The sequence below is a fragment of the Pinus tabuliformis genome, chromosome 4_1 (assembly GCF_031772625.1).
Source record: "Pinus tabuliformis cultivar Carrire ecotype Pingquan chromosome 4_1, CPIR1, whole genome shotgun sequence".
Classification (NCBI taxonomy): Eukaryota; Viridiplantae; Streptophyta; class Pinopsida; order Pinales; family Pinaceae; genus Pinus; species Pinus tabuliformis.
This window is the reverse complement of record NC_142303.1, coordinates 677,937,573-677,960,747: the sequence shown is the minus strand read 5'-3', so window position 1 is coordinate 677,960,747 and position 23,175 is coordinate 677,937,573. Positions and strand designations below refer to the sequence as shown.

At 36.3% G+C, this 23,175-nt stretch overlaps 1 protein-coding gene across 1 annotated transcript in view; it reads left to right on the top strand.

Moving 5' to 3' along the window:
- LOC149177918 (calmodulin-binding transcription activator) overlaps positions 1-534 on the top strand; it is a 340,027-nt gene extending 339,493 nt beyond the window's left edge. Inside the window, exon 11 of the mRNA XM_089421919.1 lies at positions 6-534. Coding sequence (XP_089278045.1) covers positions 6-80 — 75 coding nt within the window. The 3' untranslated portion in view covers positions 81-534. The remainder of the gene's footprint in view (positions 1-5) is intronic.
- Positions 535-23,175: the final 22,641 nt, after the last annotated feature.

Here is a 23,175-nt window from a genome sequence, read left to right as displayed (position 1 = left end):
TGCAGTTGGAATATGAACAGATTAATGATCTGAATCTCAACGAGGAACCGATGACTGACGCTTCAACGGAGCAACTGTAAAATCGGGTGGCAACACGGTACTTGCCTCTTTTGAATAGAAGTATGTTGATTGATAGGTGAATGTTTCATTTCAAGTGAATACTTTCAATGCATACGGTTTCCCGACCGATGTGTGTTTGGACGCGAAGCATGACACTGTAAAATACTGGCCAGATATATCTCTTGAAATGAAACTCATTAACCTTTAGTGAAGACCTTGAGGATCTATGGGATGGGACAAAAAACAGTCGCTATTGTACAAATACTCTCTCAACTTTAACTACATCCTATGTCAACGCTAAAAATATAATGCAGTACAATACACTGTCTGTCCCAAGTCTAAATATCTAGTTGCATACCTAGATGTTCCAAGACAACTTTAACGTAGTTGCCTACTTGTAGCAGGCAAGTTCAAGAAACTTGTATACTTTGTGCATCTTCTTGCTTTATTAAATGCTTTGATCTTATCAGCTTATATTTTGGAACATCTATCAACGTGGAAGTATGATTGGCCCATTTAATGATTTTTGGTATTTTTTACAGATAAGCTGCTTCATGTGAGTGAAGTAAGACCTGTGAAGTTTAAGCTTAAGCTTCAAACTCATATTGCATTCATTAGTTATATGGTGTGCGTGAACTTCTCATGTTGACTAGGCTTCAGGTTACTGACATATTGGACTGAACTGTAGAATATTTCTAAGCAGACATTCTTATAAGCCATTACTTATAGCTTCCTAGATTTTTATATAGCATTATATTACATTCCGTGAACTTTCTATCGTTGTTATTTCGCGACAGTCTTAACGTGCAGAACTAATGTTCAAAATGATATTATCAATGTCTCCCATAAGGGATCGTTGATAAAAGTACCCTTGTAATAGTAACAGTAAAATGGGATACAGCTTAAGAGGCGATATTATCCAAGCGCCCTCAATTTAAAGCTCAGGAAAAGTTTAATTAGTTCAGCATTATTCGATGTATCTGCAGTTTCTGTTTAACAAAGCATTAGTGTAAATATTGAAAAGGTGTATCAGCTACAAGGCATAATGGGATGGTGTTGGCTTGGACTTCTAGGAAAATAAATATGGTTTAAAATAAATAAAATAAAATATATTTTTTTTAATATTTGCTTGTCTGTTTGCCTGGTCCCAATTTTCCTATTAGCGAACGAATGCAGCGGTAGAACTTTTAAAATGCCATTAACTCCCTTGGTCGTTGTTCTCAGAGAACCCTGAACATTGTAGAGATAGAAATTATGAACTCTGAAATTTGATATATATATATATATAAAAGGACTATTATCTTTTCTTTTGTGGGATAGGGATCAACTTCAAATACAGAAGTTGCAGTGTAAATTAAGGCACAGATTCTATCGTAAAGAGTAGGCAAGGTGAAGGTGGAAGAGTGTGATGCCAATTATTTAAACAAAGTTGTGTTTGTGATTGAATTATGCCAATTATTTAAATAAAGTTATCTTTGTGATTGATTTTTTTAATATTATTTTCTTTTTCATTTTAATATTTTAATTATTTATAAATATATTACTGGTGTAAATAAATTTTTTTCACCACCGAGTTATGACAGGTTTTATTATTGTTTGAAAAAAAAATATTGGAGAATGAGCCTGATTTATGCCCTAAAACTGCTTCTGTTTGGCTAAGAACTCCTCTTCCACGGACACAAGGAAATAAGTTAATGGCCCAAGGCTTTGGCATCTGGCAAGAGTGAAAGTCTGCTCCCTTACAGACTACCAGCAGGAAATTCCAACTGCTGTGGTTTTCTTTGAATAATAATGATGAGTCAATGTACATTTGTGGATAGCAGTCAGTGATGACTGTCCCCACTATTGGTTTGAAAACTGAATTAATATATGTGTGTGTGTGTGTGTTACAGACTACCAGCAGGAAATTCCAATTGCCGCGGTTTTCTTTAAATAATAATGATGAGTCAATGTACATTTGTGGATAGCAGGCAGTGATGACTGTCCCCACTATTGGTTTGAAAACTGAATTAAAATGTGTGTGTGTGTAAATCAGTGCAATTGACATAAATTTAGAACTGAAAAGTGGTTTTCATTTTAATAAGAATAAAGATTCATTTTGTGTGCAAAGGAAGTAGGTATCTCAATCTTGCTCTTGTTTTTTAACATCTCAATCTTGCTCTTGATTTTTAACAATTAGGAAAATATAGAGATAAAGTAAATGTTTAATAAATTTAATATTTTTTGATGTTTCATTCTCTTATAAAAAAATAAAAATAAAATGGCATTTTTCTTGAATTTCTTAGTAAATGTAAGGGTAAAAATGGCAATGAAACATGTATAGTTATCTCTCACTCAAAGTCTATGATCATTAATTTTTGCGAAGATTTGAAACAATTTAAATTATTATAAATTTTGGTGACATTTTTAAGAATAAACATATTAAATTTTCAATTGTTTTATAAATAATTCTTCGGAGAAACATGAACAAATTGTTTGCATCTTTTAAAAGACAATGAAGATGCTTCACATAGGAAGCTAAGAATTTTTTTTCTAACAAATGACAATCAACAGCAAATGATAATTCCCAGGAAAAATTAGGAATAGATTTAAATGATAATTCCTAGGAAAATTTACGAATAGATTTCTAAGTATTTAAAGGAAGGAGGTTGAAAATAGTGGTTAAAATATTTTAACAAATCAACTCAATTATAAATGTTGAAGAATTTATAGTGTAGCCTTTTTATGTTGAAAATAGGAAAATTGCAATTATTTTTTTGGAGAAATTAGAAACAAATTTCTAGGTATATAAAGGAAAAATGTTGAAAAGATAGTGGGTAAAATATTTTAATGAATCATTTCAATTGTAAATGTTGAAGAAATAGTGTAGCTTTTCGTTAAAAATAAGAAAATTGAAACTATAACTATTTTCATTTGTATAGGTTTTTAGATATTATTTCAAACAAGTTATGTTTTGTTTTGAACATAGGGAAGATTAGTTTGGCCACATCTATGTAAGTTTGTTAGAGTTGGGGTTTGAGTATGAAAATATAATTTTAAGAAGGAAAATTGTTCATGGATTAGTGCCTATTATGATTTTTCTCATACATTTAGCATAATGATGAGCAACCCTATAGTTGAAGTGAAGTTTCTAATGTTTTTCGTGGTTTTGTAACTTCGTAACAAATGAGGCTAAAGCTAGTCAAAAATCATTCTAAAGTGTTTACAAGGGTGTGTGTAGTCAATATAAAGATATTTTTTGGAGAACACTAATATGTTCAAGACCATATACATTAGGATTTTGTACTTGGCAAAAAGAAATATTTTAATGGAGAAGAAAGATAAGTTAAAAACATCATCATTCTCATGATTGTTTTGTCAAGATTTTTAACTTATATTTTATTCCAATATGGGAATATAGCATAACATAGCATATACTAATTAGATTGCATTTTGAAAGAGACCACATGTTCAGCATATTTTCATAGGACATGAGTTAAGTATATATTTTAGTGTGAAGTAATATATTTGGAATTGGTAAACTATTTTTTTTTTTTCAAATATCATAATCAAAGTATTAATGAATCTACATTAAGATCTGCTAGTTTTAATAATGCAATAAAATCCATTATTTCATGAAAACTTATGTTTAGAAAGTAGTGAAAGTTATCGTGCTATTTTAACTAGACACCATTAATTTTGTATTTTTTATATTCTCTTCCAATTTTTTTGGTCCTATTTCTCTTTCTTTCTATGCTCTATACAAATATTCCACATAAGCAAATCAAATTAAATAATTTCATATTCTATTTACCATTTATTAGTGGAAATAATGTCATTTATCAGTGGAAATAAACCATATACTTATTTAATCTTTGAATTTACCCAAAATTTGTTTGTTTCATGGTATATATTACTCAATCTCAACTACAATTATTACAAGCATGTCAGTGGTGTCTTCAATTTTGTCATTTGATTTACAATTTTGCATAACTATAAGATTGAAGACTTGCAAGGCACATTGTACAACATAGAATTTTAACTAGAGCTAAAAATTCTATTGTTGATACGAGGAAGAGGAAATTATTTTTTTAGAAAAGTAGAGGTGTTTTTAATATACAACTTCATCGAGGCTAAGCAATTTAAATGAACCAAATGTTAAATTTCACTATGATGAAGAGTTAAATTTTCAACATCCATTCATGACAACGACATGATTGGAATGGTGGTAACTAAGTACACCTTGTTGATATAACCCTTAGAAGAATGACAAAAATTTATCTAGGAGAGGAGCTTCTATAAGAAGGGATGTATTGAAGAATATAATATGAGCTATTTAGGAGAGGACCTTTAATAAGCAGGGGGAACCTCCACATCTTCGTCTATAGAAAATAAAGCATTGTAGTAGGGCACCACAATACACTAAATTGGCAAGGAAAGCACCTATTGCATTATGAAGAATGGATCTGTAAATCTATTTTTGAAGATAAAAATGAGTTTACAAAAACTAAGTTGAAACCCTATCCATGCCACAAGTTATTCTGATAGACATGACTATATATGTGTGTTTTAATCACCTTATCCATGTGGCATGTTATTCTTACACATGCACATTCATATATAATTGTGTTTTTATTAAAATATGGGCTACTAGCAAGTTGGCATAATTATCATGAGAATAGCTTAAGTTCAAATCCTAACATGATGCCTATTACAACAAAATCTAAAACCCAATGTAAAACTTCACTAAGTGATCTAGATAATGTGCAACACAATAGAGTGTTACCACTATTATCTCAATAGTTATTCCCCTCTCTTTAGTGAAGGACACAATCCAACACAAAGGCGGCTACCCTAGTAAGGTTAGGGATCAAGTAACCCTAGCATCTTAAGCTAAGTGCCCCCTAAGGATCCTACAACAAAACTCCACTAAATAATGATAATACAAACTAAGGTTTACAATGGATGAAGGAATAATTGCAATACTCAACTTTAAAGGGCCTATGGATCAATCTAAAGACTAAGGTTAGCCTAAGTAGTCTCAAATAGATTATCTAAAAACACCAAATCAAGAAAAACTCAATATTGCTATAAACTAAGGTGTTGGGGCATCAAATTGCGACAAAACAAAAGTTTATAACATCAAGAAATTTAGTCATTAAAATTGTGTAAAAAATGTATGGGATGAAGGCTACTTTAAGAGTAAACTAAGGACAAAATTACAACAAATTTTATTAGATAATATGGCATATAATAGCAAATGAAGTGTGACATCAACCATAAAAAATCGTTGAAAATGCATGAAAAACTTTGAATTAGCTTTTCTAATGCATCTTTAAACAAATCCTAACCTTAGGGCATACATCAACAAGTCATTAAATGATGAGAACGTAATATTTTTTTGTATTTTAAACCTAATTTACCATAGAGAGAAAAGAAAACGAATTTAGGGTTTTAAAGAAATGCCACAAAGGGTAGAGACTAGTGCCTTATCAATCTAGGGAAAATGGAGCCTAGGATACAAACTATTCTAGGGTTTTGTTTGGAGTGATTTTAAATCCAAACAAAAACTAGGGGAAATAAACTAACTTGCTATGGTTTGTAATTTAGGTTTTCAATTCTTCAATGATTAAGGAAAAGAAAACCTTGTTATTCCTCAAATGCTTGGAGGAAGTGTTGGATAATGTAATTAGGTTCAGTCTTCATAATGTCTTATGTACTCTTGATTTTTGTATTTCATGTAAAAGAGAAAAGAAAAATATTATTATTATTTTTATAACATGGGTTTTTTGCTCAAAGTCATTGTATTTATAGGTCAAGCACCCATTGTGTGTTTTTAGGGCTTTGTCATAGAGTCAAAGAAGACAAAGAGTCATTGTCATATCTAAAAGACCATATTGAGCATTTTGTATCATGTAAAAATAATTTATTGTAAGCCAAAGAGTCAAAAGCCTCCCTCTAAGACCAAGTTGGCATACAAGAAGAAAAGTTGGCCTACAGAAGACAAGTTGGCCTCATGAAGGGCAGCTTGACCTCACAAGAATATTGTTTATATAGCAGTTCGACCTCATTTGAAGAGACATCCAAGAAGTTCGATCTCAAGAAGGGAAAACAAGAAAAGGGAGCGAAGAAGAAGGAGAAACAAGGAGACAACAAGTGAAGCCGAAATCTGAGTTTTTGGTCTACAATCTCTAACACGGGTGAAGGAGTTAGAGCACCATTTGTTGTAGCAAGACCGAAATTTCAATTCTCTATAGAAGCCGAATTTTGGTGCCATAAGTATCAATTTAAGAGGCCGAAATTCCAAGGAAGAAGAAGCTTAGAAAGCGAAGGAAAAAGGAGACACATTTTACCATATTTTCCCATACGTGCGAGCTAGGGTTTCTGCAGTAGAGGCCGAAAATTGCATGCTTGAAGCAGTGGCTGAAAATCTAAAGTGGAGATCGAAATCTTAAGGTTTGGAGTAGTTTGACTTGAGTTGACTTTGTGAAGGATAAAGCTCATCAAAAGAGAATTTGACTTGGTCTTAGAGGGGTATTTGTCTTGGGTCTTAGGTCTTAGAATCCATCATTTGAAGATTCTATAAGAAGAGAAGAATTCTTTTGGGTTTTCCTCTCTAGGAGAGGTTTTGGCCCTAGCCAACAACCTATATCTCATGTCCTCCTATTCAATTGATCCTCATAGTTTTGTAGTTGTTTCATGATAAGAACAATATAATAATCAAGTAAAGAAGAAGCTAACTACAATTACATCAAAATTGAATTAAAGAACATCACAAGTAGTTAAAAAAGAAAAACACACACACACACACCCCCTAATTTAGTTTCCATTGATTTCTCAACATGGTATCAGAGCTAAGGTGACAAGAAGAGGCAACTTGAAGATCACTCAATTGAAGAAGTATACATAAGGGTCGAACTGTTGGAAATACTGAGAGGGGGGATGAATCAATGTTTCTTTTCAATTGTTACTTTTACCAGATAGATCACTTATTTTTAAAACACAAAATGAACAATAAGAATAAATGATTTTATTAATTTCTTCTTTACAATAAATCAATTACAATATATGTAGGGCTCCAACTCTATATGAAGACATCGATCTTCAATTACCCAGGCTCCAACCTGTATTCTGCCAAGCACTGACTTGGACTTCCCAAGGCTCCAACCTTGTCACTTTAAGGCACCAACCTCTAGGGCTCCAACCCTATCTTTGGTACAGAGGCTAACCTGGTCTCTGGGCTAACCTAGTCTCTTGACGACTCCTATCCTCTAGGGCTCCAACCCTATCTTCCAAGGCACCAACCTTATCTCTTTGAGGCTCCAACCCTATCTTCCAAGGCACCAACCTTGTCTCTTTGAGGCTCCAACCTCTAGGGCTCCAATCCTATCTTCCAAGGCACCAACCTTGTGTCTTTGAGGCTCTAAACCCCTGGGCTCCAACCCTTAGCTTTACTTCATCAAGATATGTCTGGTTATACTTCACGACTTCCAATGTCTTCTTCAACAAACCCTATCAATCTCCAGCTATGCCTTCACTTAGTCTCCACGTCACATCATCAATGACAACCTTGTTCTTCACATGAAGGTGTCGCCATTTCTCTTCATGTTACCCAAACAAAACTTCTTCAAGGTCACCTCATGATGGCTTCAATGCATCATGGTCTTCAATGATCTCCAAAAATCTTCAATATGCTGCTTCACAAAGTTCTCAAACTCTGCCCTATTCCGTTCTCAAGAGAAGACTTCAACAAGCTCTATTTGTCCAATCCCAATAAATCAACACATCGACCACGAAAACTTTGACATCTTCGACCACGAAAGCTTCAACCATGGCAACTACGACAACTTCGACCATGGCAAACTACGACAGCTTTGACCATGGCAACTACGGCAGCTTTGACCATGGCAATTACAGCAGCTTTGACCACGACAACTACGGTGGCTTCACCACGACAACTACAGTAGCTTCGACAACGACAACTACGGAAGCTTCGACCACGACACCTACAACAGCTTTGACCACGACAACTATGGAAACTTTGACCACGACAACTACGACAGCTTCGACCACGGTAACTACGACAGCTTTGACAACGACAGCGTCGACCACGGCAACTACGATAGCTACGACCAGGGCAACTATGGCAGCTTCAACCACGACAAATACAACAATTTCAACCATGAAAACTATGGCAACTTCGATCATGGAAACTACGGCAGCTTTGACCATGACAAATACGACAACTTCGACCAGGATTTTATGCCCAAACAGAATTATCCTTTTTTTGTCCTAAACAATAGTCTCCTTGTTATCCTCGGCCTTCTGTCTTCTCCTGTACTTTGTATCTTTGAATTCTTGCCCGAATTGCTGATCAAAATGAAGTGTTTAAACGTCTATTTATAGAGATTTCGTTTATAACTAAAGGGACACGTCTTTTTGAAGTGGGGCCGACTTGTGTGACTGTCCTTAAATTTTATGCATAAAAAGTTTGGGACAGCATGAGGAATGTTTGGAACAACGTGGCTTCTTCACTGTTATCAATGTCATAATAGGATCATAGAGTCAATATGTAGGAGTGAAACATCCATGTAGCATGACGCAAGAACAATGTCATCATATACTAGTGCAGTCATAGTGCAACATCATTAGGAGAACTCCAAAATAATCTTCCAACCATCAAATGATCTCCAACCATGTTATGAAGACCTCATCAAGTGCCATCATCAATTGTGGTCATTTATCAAGAATATGACATCATCAAATGTAGTCCTCCATATGTTATCAAGGGCTTCTAAATACTTGGCACTTGACACTTCTTAAGACTTCTTCATTAGTGACTTGACATATTAATTGATGACATTCTTATGAAACAAGAGTTATGACATCATCCTTTGAAACTAGGCATCTCAACAATATTTTCCATCTTGGCTAGTGCCATATTGACATCAATGACAACCTAGATTAACAATCTCCCCCTTTGTCATTGATGGCAATATTCTTTCCCTTTCAACATTCTCTCCCCCTTTGACATCAATGGAAAACAGGGTTCCCAAGTACTCCCCATATTAAGCTGCTTATTTTCTTTATGAATAGTAGTTCTTCATAGCTATGTTACTCCTCCTGTTATGGTGCTCTTCTTTCTAGAAATGTGGTCCAATTTCTTCCTTCATTTTCTTGCATTCTTCATCCTTATTTGATAGAGTGATCTCCATTTCTTCCTTCATCTTGGTTACTTCACACGATTGGGCCTTAAGCGAAGTGATTTCTAATTTTAACTTGGTGATGTCACCATCCTTTTCTTCTAGTTGGCATATCATGGTGCTTCTCTCCTTTTCTGCTTCATCAACTTGTCCTTCTATGAATGTCAAAGCTTCCATCACCTTCTCAGCTCCTTGTGCTTGTTTCCTTGCTTCTTCTAGTTGAGATCTAAGAGAGAAGACCTCTTCCTTGTATTGACCAATCTCTGCTTCAAGTTTCTTCAAACTCTTGTGCCTTTGTTTAAGGTGGCTTGACAAGGTTTCTTCTTGTTTCTTTGCCTTATCCAATTGATTTTTCATAGATATGACTTCTTCATGATGCTTTCTCTTGTTTTTATGAAATTCTTCCTTAATCTTGGCGAGATCCTCATCTATTTCTTGTACTTGAAACTTGACAAGGTCAACTTCCTTCCTTGTCTTGTCCTGGTCAACAACTTGTGATTTCTTCTTAAGTTCCTCATTTTCCTTTTTTAAATTGTTAATCTCTTCTATGGCAGCCATAAGTTTAGTGAGGATATTTTCTTCACATTCTTCTTCATTTTCTTCATCTCCTAGATCTTCTCTAGCCTTGATGTTATCACTCTTATCTTCAACTTCCTTGATGGGCTCTAGATTTCCTTATTGTTTTCCATCATTTTCTTAACTAGAGATCATTGTCAATGCTCCTTTTGAGTGAATATCATGAAGTTTATCCCATATGCCTTTAGCTGATGAACATTTTTCAAAATTGGCCTTCATAGAATCAGGTAGCCCATTCAAGATTGCTTTCATTGCTCTTGTATTATGTTCCTTGGATTCTCCATCCATCATGCTATCAGCAATCACCGATTTCCAGAGTTTGATGCCTTGAGTCTTTAAGAAATTCCTCATTCTTTCTTCCCATATATCAAAGTTTCCATTGAACAATGGAGCCTTCACAAATTGATTGACTTCAATTTCGGTGGTTGAGGGAGACACTGTTATGAAACCAGCTCACAAAAAGATAGAAAAGATAGTTGAACGCCTTAGATAGAAAAGATGGTTTTTGAATTGTTTCCATAAATGCAGTAGAAACTGTACTGGCTTTAAATGGATGTGATAATGCTCAAAAGTGTGCATACTTGGTAAGTTTGTCAACTACCACCATGATGACACTCTTTCCCTCAAACTTGGGTAAACCTGTGATAAAATCCATTGAAACCTCCTCCCAGCGTTGGCTTGGAATGGATAAAGGTTGTAATAGACCCGGGGTCTTAATTGGTTCAACTTTATTTTGTTGGCAAACCAAACATTCCGCCACAAACTTTTGAATATCCGATTTAAGGCCATCCCAAAAAAATTCCTTCTTAACCCTGTGGTAAGTTTTTAAAAATCCTGACTGCCCTCCTAAGGGAGAAGTGTGCAATTCCATAAGAATCTTTTGTTTGAGTTGGGAATTCTTACAGAGGTATAAGAAATCTTTGTTCCATAACAAATCATTTTTCCAGCTAAATGTATCAGATGTACTGGAATCTTGTTGTAACTTTCGAATAAGTGCTCACACTTCTTCATCATTCTTCCATTCCTCCCTTGCTTCGTTTATCCAATCTGGTTGGATAATAGAAATGGCACACAACAATGCTTCCACATCCTCATCCTTTCTTGAGAGTGCATCTGCCACCACATTTTGCTTCCCTTTTTTGTAGATGATTTCAAAGTCATAACCCAACATCTTTGTGACCCACTTTTGTTGCTCTTCAGAGGATAGTCTTTGTTCTAAAAAGTATTTAAGGCTATCATGATTTGTTTTTACCTTAAGTGTCTTCCCATTAGGTAGGGTCGCCATTTCTTAAGTGCATGTAGTATTGCCAACATTTCCTTCTCATAAATAGCTTTGTGTAAAAACTTTCCCTTGATTGGACGACTTTCAAAAGCAATGGGTCTTTCATCTTGCATTAAAACAACACCAATTCCATTTCCTGAAGCATCACATTCCACAATAAAGGTTTTTGTGAAGTCCGGTGTAGCTAAGACTGGTGCTTGGCATATTGCCTCTTTAAGATGTTCGAAGGCCTTTGTTGCTTCTGGAGTCCATGAAAATGCATCTTTCTTCAATAATGTTGTTAGAGGTGCTGCTATTCTCCCATAATTTTTAACAAACTTGCAATAATACCCTGTTAACCCAAGAAATCCTTGCAGATGCTTTATGGATGTGGGGATTTTCCATTCCTTAATGGCTTTAATTTTGCTAGAGTCTACCTTAACTCCTTCATGAGATACAATATGACCCAGATATTCCACTTCTTGTACTCCAAAGAAACATTTGGATCTTTTTGCATATAATTGTTTCTCCTCTAATAGTTGTAGCACCCTGTCAACATGTTCAACATGATCCTTCCAAGACTTGTTGTAGATTAGTATATCATCAAAAAATACTAACACAAATTTTCTAAGGAAGGGTTTGAAAACGGAATTCATCAAACCTTGAAATGTAGAAGGTGCATTGGTAAGGCCAAAAAGCATGATCAAAAATTCATAATGATCCTCATGAGTTCTAAATGTTGTTTTCGGAATGTCTTTAGTCTTCATTCTGATTTGATGATATTCTGAACGAAGATCCAACTTGGTGAAGTAAATTGATCCATGCAATTCATCAATGACAGGAATGGGAAACTTATCTTTAATAGTGAGCTTGTTGAGCTCCCTATAATCCGGACACATGCAAGATGATCCATCCTTCTTATGCACCAATACTACTGGAGCAGAGAAAGAACTTTGACTAGGTTGAATTATACTAGCCTCTAGCATTTCTGCAATCATACGTTTAATTTCACTCTTTTGGGCATAGGGATATCTGTATGCCCTGATGTTTGGAGGAACACTTCTTGGAATTAGATGAATAGCATGATCATGATCACAAATAGGTGGGAGACCTTTGGGAGTCTCAAATACCTTGGAATGATTGTCCAAGACTTTTTGGAGATCTGGAGAAATAGATGATTCCGATGTGGAAACATCTAGCGAACATAATTGTGCAATTACACCTCTTTGTTCCTTTTTTAGAAGCTTTGTCATACCGTTAGAGCTGATTATCTTTCCCGGTTTCCCTGCAATACCCCTTAATTCAACTTCCTTTCCTTCCGCAGAAAATTTCAGAAAAGTTCTTGAAAATTAAAAGCTATTGTACCCAAGGATGTATCCATTGGACTCCTAGTACAACATCAGCACCTCCCATTGGAATGGGAAGCATTGGGCTATTCAATACATATTCTCCCATGGATAGCTTGATATTATGGCATTTTCTAGAGCAATTTATCGTTCCTCCATTTGCAACCATCACTTGACACTCTGGTGCTGGATACAGGAAGCAATTCAATTCTTTTGTTATCTTACAATGAATAAAATTGTGGGTACTTCTTGAATCAATCAACACTATTACCTTTTTCTTCTTGATTTGTCCTTCTATCTTGATGGTTTGAGGAGTGGTAATTCCAGCCAATGCATTACAAGATATGGTTGGATTCATTTCTTCTTTATCTAAGCTTTTTTCCTGGAGTATATCCTCTTCTTTTGACCTTTCTTGCTCATTTTCTTCTTCCTCTTCACAATCTATGTAGAACAATTTCTTCTCAGCACACTTGTGACCTTTAGTGTATTTGATATCCCAACTATAACAAAGCCCTTTTTCTCTTTTTTCTTCGAACTGTTGTGGTGTCAACTTTATAGGTTGTGGAAAACTAGGGGCAACAACACTTCCATCTTTATAGTTGTGAGTGGTATGCTTCCTGGTTGCCATAATTTTGCTTTCCATTTTTCTTGCTAACCTGAATGCCTTCTCTAATGAATCAAGTTCCCAAAGGCGAACATCATGTTGGATATTATCCTTTAAAGTCCCTATGAACACATCAATCCTATGCTCCTTTGGAATATTTTTTACCCTTATGTTCAATTTTTGGAACTCCTCAATGTGCTCCATAATTGAAACCTTTTGTTTGAGACTTATCAATTGGCTAAAAAAAGTGTTGCTTTTTGTATCCTCATAATGTGCTGTCAATCCTTCCGTAAAAATTGCCCAAGTGATAATTTGTTTACGAGAGCAAAGCTATTGATACCATACAAACTGATTTGGTTCCAAATACAAAGTTGAAATACGTACCTTTTGTGTGTTTTGCACATTATTGAGATCGAAAAATTGCTCCATCTGTAATATCCATGTTGCGGGATCCTTGCCATCACACTTCCTCATATCGATTTTTGGAATATGGTGGGTCTTTGATCCAACATTAGAGTCTATGAAATCATGATTAACATTTCTTTTGTTCTCATCATGAGTTTCCTTTACTACCCTTTCACCATTAGTAAGCATTTCTTGTAGAAACTTTGTTAAATCTGTCTTCAAATCTTCCATGCCTGTCTTCAAACAATCCATCTTAGCTTTTACACCTTTCTTTAAACCATCCATCTTAACTTCATCTTTCTTTAAACCATCCATCTTAGATTCTGTTGCTTTTTGTGCAAGTGACACTTGTTGCACTTGGTCTCGTAATTTTGATCTATCATGTTGCATTTCTTCCTCTTCTTCATGATTCATGCTAGAGCTTTCAGATTGCTTACTAAGTGTTTGCATTTTCTTTCCTCGTGGCATCAATTACCGATAATAATGCTTTACTATGCCTCTTTGAATTCCTTCAAACAAATTTTTCAAACCAAGCTTATGCAAAAATTAAAAAAAAAAAACTACACACCTTTTTTCACTTTGTAGGAGCTTGATATTGAATCTAATGTATCTCTGTAATTTCGGATCATCTAGTTTTGAAATTGTGACCTATGGTAGCTCTCTGCGTCCTCTTTCCAATGCCACTAGTCTGATCCAAATTGGATTCTCCAGGGAAGAGTTATGCCAAATCTCCCACATCGACCTGATTATAGACTAGTTCAGTAGAGCAAACTTGTACGATGTGCCATGAGTCACTGTTTCGACCTTTGGCTCTGAAAAATATATACAACAAACTACATTTCGTGCTCTTTCTGTACCTTCTTACGAAATTTCAATCCGATGCTCAGAGAGAGAGTTATGACGATTTTCCCTAGGTCACCTGTTTGGAATGTAATTCAGGAGTCTGCAAAAATACCAACTTCCTCAGATCATATCTCTGCAAATATAGTGCGAAAAGCTCTGAAATTTGGACCCGAGGTTCAATGCGAAATCGTCTCAAATGGTTTTTTTTTAGCTTCTGAAACATCGCAGAATTATTTTTTTTATAGCGAAATGCCACAATGACCTATTTGGAGAAGCGAAACCCTAGAATCCAAAGCTTTGATACCAAATGTTATGAAACCAACTCACAAAAAGATAGAAAATATAGTTGAACGCCTTAGAATTCTGCCTCTTCGAGGGGGCAACCTCCTTTACATTACACAAATGAACAATTCTTGGATGATTCAAATGACAAAACCTCCTTTCTATATATAGGAGTCTAAGGAGTCACAATATAACCCAACTGACCTAACAATAATAATATAAAGGCACAAAAATAACAATAGTGGGATTCTATGGGGCACAATAATAACAATATGGGGACAATAGGGGCACAACAATATTAATAAGGGATACAACTACAATAGTAATGGGGTAATCACTAGTATTATAGGGACCTAACAGACACATTTTTAGGAGGATTGGATACTTTCTTCCTTGGCTTCGCCATTTGTGTTCTAATGATCAAACTTCAAGTTGTAAAGCTTTGAGTGAAGGTACTGGCTCTAATACCAATTTTTGTAAATACTGAGAGGGGGGTTGAATCAATATTTCTTTTCAATTGTTACTTTTACCAGTTAGATCACTTATTTTTAGAACACGAAATGAACAATTAGAATAAATTCTTTTATTAATTTATTCTTTACAATAAATCAAGTACAATATATGCAGGGCTCCAACCCTATATGAAGACACTGATCTTCAATTCCCCAAGCTCCAACCTGTATTCTGGCAAGCACCGACTTGGACTTCCCAAGGCTCCAACCTTGTCACTTTGAGGCACTAACCTCTAGGGCTCCAACCCTATCTCTAGTACAGGCACCAACCTGGTCTCTTGAGGACTCCTATCCTCTAGGGCTCCAACCCTATCTTCCAAGGCACCAACATTGTCTCTTTGAGGCTCCAACCTCTAGGGATCCAACCCTATCTTCCAAGGCACCAACCTTGTCTCTTTGAGGCTCCAACCTCTAGGCCTCTAACCCTATCTTCCAAGGCACCAACCTTGTGTCTTTGAGGTTCCAACCCCTTGGGCTCCAACCTTTAGCTTTACTTCATCAAGATATGTTTGGTTATACTTCACAACTCCCAATGTCTTCTTCAAAAACCCTATCAATCTTTAGCTATGCCTTCACTTAGTCTCCATGTCACATCATCAATGGCAACCTTGTTCTTCACATGAAGGTGTCACCACTACTCTTCATGTTACCCAAACAAAACTTCTTCAAGGTCACCTCATGATGGCTTCAATGCATCATGGTCTTCAGTGATCTCCACAAATCTTTAATATGTTGCTTCACAAAGTTCTCAAGCTCTGCCCTATTTTGTTCTCAAGAGAAGACTTCAACAAGCTCTATTTGTCCAATCCCAATAAATCAACACTTTCGACCAAGAAAACTATGACATCTTTGACCATGGAAGCTTCAACCATGGCAACTACGATAGCTTCGACCACGAAAACTACGACAGCTTTGACCACGACAACTACGATAGCTTTGTCCATGGCAACTACGACAAATTCGACCATGGAAACTACGACGGCTTCGATCACGGTAACTACGACAGCTTCGATAACGGAAACTACGACAACTTTGACCATGAAAACTATGGCAGCTTCGACCATGACAACTACGACAGCTTCAACCATGGCAACTATGACAGCTTCGACCATGGTAACTATGACAGCTTTGACAATAGAAACTATGACAGCTTCGACCACTACAACTATGACAACTTCGACAAGGGAAACTACCATAGCTTCGACCACGGCAACTATGATAGCTTCAACCACGGAAAATATGGCAACTTTGACCACGACAACTATGGCAGCTTCAACCATGACAAATACGGTAACTTCGACCAAGAGATTATGCCCAAACAAAATTATCCTTTTTTCGTCCTAAACACTAGTCTCCCTGTTCTCCTCGGCCTTCTGTCTTCTCCTATACTTCGTATCTCTGAATTCTTGCCCAAATCGCTGATCAAAATGAAGTGTTTAGACGTCTATTTATAGAGATTTTGTTTATAACTAAAGGGACACGTCTATTTGAAGTGAGGCCGACTTGTATGACTGTGTGCAAGTCGGCTCATTGCTAGGAATAATTTCCTTAACTTAAAAATTAAATATCTCACAAACTATTGGGAGTTTTGGGGCAAATAAAGGCTCGTTAGAAAGAGGAAAAAATCCTCTTTAAGATGATCTAGGATCCATTTTGAAAGGATGCCTCCAAGGTGTCCAAAATAATTTTTCTTTGTGATTGTCCTTAAATTTTATGCATAAAAAGTTTGGGACAACATGAGGAATGTTTGGAACAATATGGCTTCTTCATTGTTATCAATGTCATAATAGGATCATAGAGTCATTATGTAGGAGTGAAACATCCATGTGGCATGACGCAAGAACAATGTCATCATATACTAGTGCAGTCATAGTGCAACATCATTAGGAGAACTCCAAAATAATCTTCCAACCATCAAATGATCTCCAACCATGTTATCAAGAACTCATCAAGTGCCATCATCAATTGTGGTCATTTATCAAGAATATGACATCATCAAATGTAGTCCTCCATATGTCATCAAGGGCTTTTAAATACTTGGCACTTGGCACTTCTTAAGACTTCTTCATTAATGACTTGACATATTAATTGATGACATTCTTATGAAACAAGAGTTATGACATCATCATTTGGAACTAGGGATCTCAACAATATTTTCCATCTCGGCTAGTTCCATATTGACATCAATGACAACCTAGATTAACACGAACATAAGAAGAACATCAAGGAAATCAAGTAATCAAGGAGAACGAAAAGCATCAAGAAGGACTATCCATCACATCACAAGGATCATATCATCTTGAAGAAACAACTCTTGAAAGAAGTAGAAGACCTCAAGGACCCTACATCAAGTCTCGGAGAATCATCAAAACACTACTTTGCCCTAGAGTCATTGGGTGGAGGTTGTTGAAGGAAATGTAACTAGGTTAGGTCTTCATAAATGTAACTTTGAAATTTTTACTTATTCAAGAAAAGAGAAATTATTTTTGTATTATTTGTCAATGAGTTTCTTGCTCATTGAAAATAGGTCAAGCACATTTTGAAGTGCTTCTAAAGAGTCAAAGTCAAAATGTAATTATGATAAGACCCTTTGAGGGCATGTTACATCATGTATGACATCATACAAGGTTAAGGGAACACCTCCAAGCATGGTCAAATCCTCTCCCAGCATCAACGTGGCCTCCAAGCAGCAAAACAATGGGTAAAAATTGAATTATAGTGCAAATTGTAAGTCGCCCTTAAAGACAGTAAAGTCGACTTAATTGGAGGGACAATCCTCTATTTATAGAGGTTGTCCATTCCAAAAGATAACACACATCAATCTTTGAAATCAACGAAGAAGTGTAGCTGAATAAGGGTGAAGAAAAGACAGGTTTGAGGAGCCTCTAGTGCAGTGAAGGAGAAGAAGTTAAAGCCGCAGTCAAAGGGATAGTTTCTAAGCTGAAAACCTATCACATGTGCGAGGAACAAAGCCATATCTGTGGTCACAACAACATTAATATAACAGTCTCACATATATCATTGTTTTGGTTCCAAACTAGACTTAGTAAGCCTCCTATCCAAGCGTAGAGAGAAGGACCTCAAGAGAAGTTAGTCAAAGCCCTATATTTACAGCAAGCACCCTCACACGTGCGAAGATTAGGGTTGCAGTGTTGTCACACTTAGCCTACTACCATACTTCAAAAGGAACTCAGATGATCTAGGGAAAGAATGAATATCCTTAGGTGAAGGATATCATTAAGTAAAGGGTATATATCCTAGACTAGCTACTTGCTATAAAAGGAAGAACGAAGTGTCAGAAGTGACAGTGCAGAAAGAGGAAGGATTTGACCTATGCTTGAGGGATATCCTAGTCAAGGGTCTAGGGTTTGGCAGTCATTCAAATAAGAAGCTTCAAGAAGAGAAATCTTACAAAGGGTTTTCCTCTCAAGAGTGGTGAGGGTTTGTCCCTGGCAGAGAGCCAAATTCTGTGTTCTTGTTATTTTGTTTTGATAACAGTTTGATGAAGCACACACATATGCACTAATAAGAAGAAGAAGAAGAAGAAGCTAGCAAGAAAAGTAAAAAGACTTCACAAATTGTTATCAAGTCTCGGAGAATCATCAAAACACTACTTTGCCCTAGATTCTCTAACATGGTTTTAGTGGATAGGTGACTCATCAAGGAAAGGGAAACTCAAGAACACTTATCAAAAGAATCATCTACAAAGTTGAAGCATCAAGCATAGAAGTCTCAACCACTTCAAGGACAAGAAGGGTCTACAATCCGTCATTCATCAAGGAGGTCTACAAAGCTATAAGAAGAGCCTTACATAAAGGCACCTACAAAGAAGAAAAGATTGGAGTGGGACCTACATCAAGCTACAAGTCATCAAGCAAGTCCACTTGAAGAAGGCAACTTGAAGGGCATCAAGATCTAGGGAAGACAAGCCACCAAGCCTTCAAGGAGGAATAAATTCCATTACATCTCAAAATCTATCTAGTAAGTACATGTCCCCTTCTGAATATACATCAATATCCTTTTGCAAGGAAAGCAACAAATTGGTAGGTACCAATAACTTTCTTGCATGGAAGAAGAGGACTGATCTACTACTCAAGGAGAATGAACTCCTAGAGCATGTCAAAGGGAATATTACTATCCCTGATAAGGAGCAGACTCAAGCCTTATCCAAGTACAATAAGGATGCGACAAGAGCTCAAAGGATTCTGATAGAATCAATCAAAGACTGTCTCATTCCTTATGTCTCCAAGTTTGAGACATCGAAAGAAATTTATGATAAGCTAGTAGAGCTATTCTCGGTATCCATCACTGGAGAAGTAATATCTCCAAGGAATGAATTATACAAGATGAAGATAACAGAGGAAGGAATAGCCCCCTACTTCATGAAAATCTCTGAAATGAGAGTTCAACTTCAAGAGCTTGGGGAAGTCATGTCTGACAGAGAGATGAAAATTGTAGTACTCAATGCTCTACTTGAGTGGGGAAACTTCACATCAAACATATATTCCAAGAAGGAAGCAACCACTCTCAGTGAAATGTGGTCTCTATGCAAGACAAAGGAAACCAGACTTAAGGCAAAAGAATATGTGGGATCAAAGGAGCAAGCATTTTCTACCATGGCCAAAATAAAGGGTAAATTTGGCAAGTTTGGTCGATGAAGAATAAACAACAAAGACATGTCCAAGATCCAATGTTTTGGATGCCAAGAACATGGACACTACAAAAGGGATTGTCCTAAGCTTAAAAAGGACAACAATCATAAAAGGAAGAGGGAAGAAGCTCACATAACTCAAGAGATGAAAGAAGAAATAAAAAAACCAAAAGAAGGAAGATCCTCCAGATCTCTACTATGACTAGGTCAAAATATTTTCTTCTAGACTTCTTTTAAAGTTTTGAGTAGGATAGGAGCATGTAGGAATAAACTAGATTGCATGGCTAGAATCACCTTCTAGAATCTAGCAGCATAATGTACATAGAGTTCTCGACACTCATATAGATGTAGCATTTATGATAAGAACAAAAATGCATAAGTAGAAATATCTTCTAGAATATAGGAGCATGGCAAATATAGCTCAGGCTATTCATGTAGAAGGAGCATACCTAGTATAGGACCTCATACATGATGAAAGAAAACTTTATCATAATAAGAATCTTAGAAGACCTAAATCATCAAAGGAAGGAAACATTTGCAAGGCGAGGATTGTTAAGATCCTATGATGGAATCTTCAAAAGAAGATTCGTGAACCAAGTCATATGTCTCATTGGGAATCCCATTCATGGATTCAAGAAAAGGGATGATATGTAGGCAGGCTAAGATGAAGCAAGAAGGGCCACACCAAAGGATAATCAAGGAGGATCAAGACGAGGTATGTATGCATCAAATTTTAAGTCATGTTTTCAGTTGTATATTATTAAGTCATGGGTATAATTCTATAACATGATCAAGCATGAAAGAATCTCTTCACCAAGAACATGCTCGAAGGAATTTACCACAATGCAATGAAAGGCCAACAAAATAAGATTCTCACATAAGGAGCATAAGAGTGTTGACTAAGAAGCAAGAATAAATGTTGACAAGTCTAGAAAGAAAGCAATGAAGGAATGCTTCCACAAGAAGCATTAGATGGTTGACCTATCTATTTGAAAAGAAGCAAATGAAGAAAGAGATCAAGCATGTGAAGAACACCATGATCACCAAGAATCACTATCTGACAAAATGACTTGAAATATATCTCCTGAAAGAAGGTAGGACAACTCTGATAAAGGAAGAGAGGACCCTTGACACCTATGAAGGCCTTGGAAATATAAAAGGTGCAGATAATTGATTCTACTCTATAAAGATGTCATGATGAAGAAGCCATCCAACAAAAGGAAAAGCAATGTTGAAGCAATATCAGGATGAAGTCATGATGGGCTACTAGGTCAAAGCATATAACCTAGCAAGTACGATGAAGCATCCATGAGGAGAGCATTCTGAAGCATGGACAAGATGACAAAGTAGTAGCCAAAGATGACAAGAAGAACCTGATAGTCACTTTCCATGAAGCAATGACATGACAAACCAAGAAGGAAAGTGATCAATGGATGGTGCCCTATCGAGAAGAAGCTCAATCGAAGACTTCATGACATCAAGAAAGGAAGAAGATCAAGCAAGATGAAGGACCCACGAAGAAGAAGTTGTTGATGAAGGAAAGAGTCCCCAGTTAAGAGGGAGCTCTGACAGGTCCCTGATCAAGAGGGAGTTTTTGGATCACCCCTGATTACAAAGGAGTGACAATTGTGTTTTCCATTTCATGGGTCATGCACTAGACCAGGACTAACAGCCGTAAGTCTAGATGAAGGCCATGAATGGAAATGTAGACACAAGATAGACACAACATTATTGTCTTCACTTGGGAAGAAAGAATGGGAGGATTAGGTAATCATCTGGCATCTGATACTCTTTGAGGATGTGTAGGGCATCCAAGACAAGAGTAGGCAAGATGACTGATATTCTTTAAGGGCTGGGAACCCAAGATAAGAATAGTCTTAGAAGATCATACTCGGAGAACACCTTGGTGGGTATGTACCTTGAGAGACAATGATGAAGGTGTCTATAAATCATTGGTCTCGCCAGCATTGTAGCTCATGGTCTCGTAAAGAGATGGAGATGTTAACCAAGGCCTTGCAATATGACAATGTTGATGAATATGATGTTATAACATATGGATTGCAAATCCAGTTTCTCTTATGTGAATTCTTAAAGATTGAAAATTTCCAAACACCTTGTAATATTGTATGAATACATCCCTAGTTAAGAGGGAGTGTTGAAGGAAATGTAACTAGGCTAGGTCTTCATAAATGTAATTTTGATATTTTTACTTATTCAAGAAAAGAGAAATTATTTTTGTATTATTTGTCAATGAGTTTCTTGCTATTTGAAAATAGGTCAAACACATTTTGAAGTGCTTCTAGAGAGTCAAAGTCAAAATGTAATTATGATAAGACCCTTTGAGGGCATTGTATGACATCATACAAAGTCAAGGGAACACCTCCAAGCATGGTCAAATCCTCTCCTAGCATCAATGTGGTCTCCAAGTAGCAAAACGATAGGTAAAAATTGAATTATAGTTCAAACTGTAAGTTTGCCTTAAAGATAGTCAAGTCGGCTTAATTGGAGGGACAGTCCTCTATTTATAGAGGTTTTCCAATCCAAAATATAACACACATCAAGCTCTTAAATCAGCAAAGAAGGGTAGCCGAGTAAGGGTGAAGAAAAGACAGGTTTGAGGAGCCTCTACTGCATCGAAGGAGAAGAAGTTAAAGCCACAGTCAAAGGGATAGTTTCTAAGGTGAAAACCTATCACACGTGCGATAAACAAAGCCATCTCTGTGGTCACAACAACAGTAATATTACAGTCTCACATATATCATTGTTTGGGTTCCAAACTAAGCTTACTAAGTCTCCCATCCAAGCGTAGAGAGAAGGACCTCAAGCGAAGTTAGATGAAGCCCTATATCTATAGCAAGCACCCTCACACGTGCAAATATTAGGGTTGTAGTGCTATGACACTTAGCCTACTACCATACTTCAAAAGGAACTCAGATGATCTAGGGAAAGAATGAATATCCTTAGGTGAAGGATATCATTAAGTAAAGGGTATCTCTCCTAGAAGATCTACTTGCTATAGAAGGAAGAACGAAGTGTTGGAAGAAGGTCAAAGTGCCAGAAGATAGAGGTCCATGTGCCGGAAGTGACAGTGCAGAAAGAGGAAGGATTTGACCTATGCTTTAGGGATATCCTAGTCAAGGGTCTAGGGTTTGGCAGTTGTTCAAATAAGAAGCTTCAATAAGAGAAATATTACAAATGGTTTTCCTCTCAAGAGTGAAGAGGGTTTGTTCTTGGCAGAGAGCCAAATTCTATGTTATTGTTATTTTGTTTTGATAGCAGTTTTATGAAGCACACACATATGCACTAATAAGAAGAAGAAGAAGAATAAGCTAACAAGAAAAGTAAAAAGACTTCACAAATTGTTATCAAGTCTCGGAGAATCATCAAAACAATACTTTGCCCTAGATTCTCTAACATCTGAAGGAATCTACATGTTTGAAGCATCTTGGAAAG